This window comes from Durio zibethinus, chromosome 10 (assembly GCF_047325235.1).
Source record: "Durio zibethinus cultivar Kanyao isolate XHJ-2024 chromosome 10, ASM4732523v1, whole genome shotgun sequence".
Lineage (NCBI taxonomy): Eukaryota > Viridiplantae > Streptophyta > Magnoliopsida > Malvales > Malvaceae > Durio > Durio zibethinus.
The window spans coordinates 6,974,660-6,979,793 of NC_143171.1; the positions used below are offsets into that span (position 1 = coordinate 6,974,660).

At 33.9% G+C, this 5,134-nt stretch overlaps 1 protein-coding gene across 1 annotated transcript; it reads right to left on the bottom strand.

The window, feature by feature from the left end:
• Nucleotides 1–1,888: 1,888 nt before the first annotated feature.
• LOC111292472 (calcium uniporter protein 3, mitochondrial-like) lies at nt 1,889–4,505 on the bottom strand. The gene is made up of 2 exons (XM_022884878.2): nt 3,813–4,505; nt 1,889–2,576 (listed from the first exon to the last, which is right to left on the bottom strand). The coding sequence occupies exons 1-2, from the start codon at nt 4,404–4,406 to the stop codon at nt 2,091–2,093; spliced, it is 1,080 nt and encodes a 359-aa protein (XP_022740613.2). The 5' UTR covers nt 4,407–4,505; the 3' UTR covers nt 1,889–2,090.
• Nucleotides 4,506–5,134: the final 629 nt, after the last annotated feature.

A 5,134-nucleotide genomic window follows, 5' to 3' on the forward strand; every position in this document is an offset into this window, starting at 1 on the left:
TATAATCACTATATGTATAAATTAAAGTAATTGAATTACTATCTGAATTTACTATTATAACATTACCATCATCTGAACTCTTATTTTTCTCATCTTTTCGCTTTTACTTCAAAATTTTTCAATATCATTTTATATGACTTGCTTTACCACAATAGAAATACTTTATTTTATCTCTAAACTTGGACTATATTTAGACTTACTACAACTTTTTACGTTTTGACCTCTGTAGATATTTCTATCCCTGTTCTCTGTGATCAGAGTTTGATTCTTAGAGTTTGAATCTTTTCGCCTTACTTTTTCATTAAGAACGTTGAATTAAGAACAATAATAACTAGAGTATTTTAGCTATCTGACAATGAACCTAAAAAAATAATGCTTTCATTTCATCATTTCTCTTAAGCTTTATAGTAGTCTTCTAATTAAATATATCTTGAAAAGTACTCAAATACTTTCTAATCGATCATCCATCCTTGTACTATAAAGTTACAAGTTTGTTAACAAGCATAACTTTATTCATACTTATTTTTTTCTCATACAATGCTATTAATTTTTTTCAAACAATGTGGGCATCTGTCTCATGTACTACATAAAAGAACATGCTGATATCAACCTATTTTTTAATTATAGTCAATGTCTTTCTTCCTAACTTCTTTCAACTTTCATCTTTTATATCTGTTGATTTAGCCAAATCACCTAATATCGGTTCATATAAATATTTACAGTATAAATGATATTCCATCATAGGCTTTTAAATTGAATAATTTAATACTGTTAATTTTATCATGAAATCTATATCGCCCTTCATTATCTTAAACAAAATTTATTTTTATCTTAAGATGCTTTGGTATCGATATCTCAAAATAACCCTCGTTCTGATACCACTTATCATGAGCCAAGACTCAAGCTCCAGGCTCATATAGCTCTAAGACATGGGTATGGACTCATCCGACATCTTAGATCAGTCTAACTATCATGGTTCACATCAACTTGTAAAGTATTGTCCGTTTTGACTTCCTTAAGCTCACGATTTTATCTTACAAAAAGCGTCTCACAAGTAAAAGTGACGTAAACCCTCATATCCCAAGACCAACTCTAATATATAACTAATGTGGGATTCATGGCTCATTTCCAAGACTATGACATTATCTTTCACTCCAATAAAGGCCCATCGTCCTCGATGGCACATCATTAGTACTCTTAAAACTGGCTTTGATATCACTTGTTAGGCCTAAAATTATAAACACAACAACATAAAAGTAATATATCACAATAAATCTACAGTAATAAAACAACAATCAATAATCAACAACGCAAAAAAAAAAAGCACATCAAGATTTGTATGAAAAACCCTTTAATATAGAGGAAAAAAATCACGGATCATCAGAAAAAAAATTCCACTATCAAATAATGGATATACAAATTTTTTTTTAGCTAAAACTAGAACTAATCAACATGTAAAAAAATAATTGAAAAAATCTCATCAAATAGATGACTCAACAAATACACAATAAATTTATTTTCAGACAGCTTCAAACTCAATTTTCATCGTTCAAAATATAAAATTTTGAATCATAAATCTGTTAATAAAATTTTAACTTCTATTCAACAACTCTCTATTTTTTTTTTTTCTCTATTTTTTTAGCTTCTTTTTTCCTTGTTCTTTTCTTGGTTTACGAGACTATCTTTTTTTTCATCTTAAAATAATTTTCATATTATTTTATTAAGTAACTCGGATCCAATGTTAAAAAAAAAAACTAAAGCCTCGGACCTTTGATTGGTCCAAAGGGTTGGATCTGACTTTCTAACATAACCCAAGATTATATGTATAAAAAAGTCAATTTTTTGGACTAACTTCTTTAACTATGCTATATAGATTTTATAGCCTGTGTTGGATCAACCTTCACTTCTGAACATATGTTTAGCCAGAGGACTGAATATATGTTTAAACATAGGAAAGAGAGAGGGGAAGGAGTTGTTAGGTTTTTTGTGAAAAAGAAAAAACTCTTGACGGAATGTTACAGAAAGCCGCTGTTACTCCTAAAACAAAATTGTATTATTTCTATTCGTCTTTCCTTCAGTATTTTCGATCATCATTGATCTAAACCACCAATATGCCTCTTCTCAGAATGATCAAAGGAAGCCGACGAGGCTTCTTTTGATGATGAATGTGGATAAAAAATTCCCTCAAGCTCGTTATACCTCTCGATATCAAAATTGTAAGCCTTGATGAGCTGCTTTTGCTTTGTGCTGAACCTGCTCTGGTAAAAACCTTCAAAAGAAGGTTCTTTGGATGTCCTGAGGAAAAATGCATAGCCAGCCATGAAATAAACGGATGTGACATAGAAACAAATGGGTTCCATGACATCCCATGAGAGTTCCCAAAATGTTAGTCTCATGAACCCGGCTGTTTGAACCACCAAGTAGGCTAGACCGAGCCAGAGTTCTCGACGGACCAAGGAATCAGCTTTTTTATCAATGGTGGCTTTCTCCTTCTCCAACTCTGCCAATTCTTTTCTTCTTGGGTCATTCGGATTGGGTCCTGGTAAAGGAATTAGATCTCCGAGAGCTTTTGCTACCTGTAATCAGAAAATCCAGAACACGTTTGGGTAAAACATGGCTCAACCTCAACCTACATTCTTTTTTCTGACGAATGTTGGGACTTTTATTTTTTTTTGGTTTTATGACAACTCAAAAAGAATCACCATGACAACAATCAAAGAAACAAAAATTGACTCATTGACAAAAGCAAGTAGTAATAAGAAATAAAAAAAAAAAAAAAGGAATAATGCTCAAAGTCAAAGATGAAGCCTATCCTTATCAAGGCAAATCCAGGTCCCTCTGTAATAAAATAAAAAAAAGTGAATGAGAAACTACGGTTTTGCCAACAAGTTGGATTCTTATCAAACAGATTGCAAAGAATCGTGTATCCTTAACACCAATCAGAGTCCTATTTCCCCCACCAACCTCCTTCCTTAATCGTCTAAAATTAAACTGATATCAACAACACCTTTCGGCTTCAACATTTCGTATTCTCTTCCACTTTCTCAATAATTTTGTAAATATTCTCAAATCTAATCTTGACACCCAAATACAACCTTACCCATATGGTTAGCACTCAATATAAGCCTCCCATCGTAATCATCACCCACCCCCCCCCCCCCTACCAAAAAGTAGGGAGGAAAATATATACATAATTGTATCCAACCAAGTGTCTTTCCCATCTATTTAAAAATTTTGCCTAAAATGTTTGATTTTTCACTGTTAAAATATTACCTTTTAATGAATTAGCATCAAATTTTTTTTTTTTTTTATTGGGTTTAAAAAATGGGTGGGGTAAAGGCAATGGGTATGAGGAAGATCCAATCCCATGGCCTTACTCCTTAAACCCCACGAGATGAATTGGAAAACCGAAAAAATTGTGATCTTTTCGTCACTGTTGAAACATCGAAGGGCTTTTTTTTTTTTTTGGGTCCTTCAGTTCTCAGAAACCATCTCTAACGTGGGAACCTTTTACACGTTTTTAGAGATCTGTCGTAAAAAATCCTGTCGAAAAGAGAAAACACAAAACACAAAAATACCCACAAAAAAATCATATCAGTTTTCAGCAGATTCCAATTAAAAAATCTGAAAAAAAGAAAAAAAAAAGGGAAAGTGCTGAATAAATTCGTGAATTTGAAACCTATCTTTTTTTCGACCACCATATGCATATGATGATTTTTATGCATTCTATAATCTGAAAGCCAAAACACAAATAAAATCCTATCTGCAGAAATAGAAATTTCTAAGAAATAATTAATATAAATTTTATCTACCTGTTCAGGTCGTAAAACGACGACGTTTCCCAAAATGACGACGGTTCCAGATTCGTCCAGTAATTTCGCGAACTGCAAACCTTGTTCCGGATCCGAACAACTTCCTCCACAGATCCGAATAAAGTCCGAATAAGAAATCCAGGTTTTCCCGGTCTCTCTCAGCCTCGTTTTGACCGCCTCCAATTGGGCCACCCTTAACAACTTCTTCGCTTCTTGAACCGACAGTGCAGGCACCTCCGGCACCTCCAAATTCGCCGCCAAGTGCGGGCTCAATCCGTCCAACCGGATCCGATCCCTGAAACTATCAAATTCCCTTAACCTCTCCAGTAAATTCTCTCCCATTGGTAACTTCCTCATTGTCGGTGCAACCATAGCTCCTTTATGAAGAAACCGCCTGAACATGCCATTGCCGGTACCTTTACCGTTACCGTTAAAGTCTCCAGGATCATGCGCCACGGCTGTTGTAGCTTTCATCTCTTTTTGCGAGATTCGATTTTGAATCGTCGATGAGGAAATCCGGCAGTTGGTAAGAACTTGCGAAGAAATTTTCGAAATATTGAAAAGCTTCTCCGCCATGGTTTTCTTAAACGCCATTGCAAGAAATTAAAGAAATTAAAAACAAAAAATAATAAAAAGAAAGCCTTTTTTTTTTTTTTGTAAGCGAGCTGTAAAGATTTGAAATCGTTTGGCGTTGATACAATCCATGGAGGATTTGGCCTCTTTTATAGTGTCCAACAATGAAGGAAGATGAACAGTAATAGGAGAAAATTTAGAAATTAAAAAGAAAAAAAGAATTTAAAATAACGCGAGAATTCGAGAGATTTGGAAACGATTTTTTAATTGGATGCCTGCCTGCCCTACATTTGAGAATATTCTTGGAATTATCTTATTAGGGCAAAATAATTGAAATAAAATTTGAATTTATCGGAACGAGAAATTGGAGATGTGAGTTCACGAGAGGAAAAATCTTAGGGCATAACCTACCGACACGTGGATGCTAATCTTGAACCACGATGTTGATTAATTTAAGCCTAGTAATCAGGATTTTCGTCCAAATAAAATAGACGATTAATTCCTTTAACACGTGTAATTTTCCTAGCTGAAAAATCTTGAAGGTCAGAGTAAATACTACTCGCTCGGTTACATGGGAAATTTTCTCTGTATTTGACGGCAGCTAAGGCAGAACTGAAACAAGTTGCCATTTTGCTGTTTAGTTTGATGACGATACGTTCACGCAACGTGTCACCACATTTGTTTTGCTCTGTTTAATAAATGTTTGAAGATATCTCTTCAAAGTTGTTCGGCAATCACGAAAATACTTT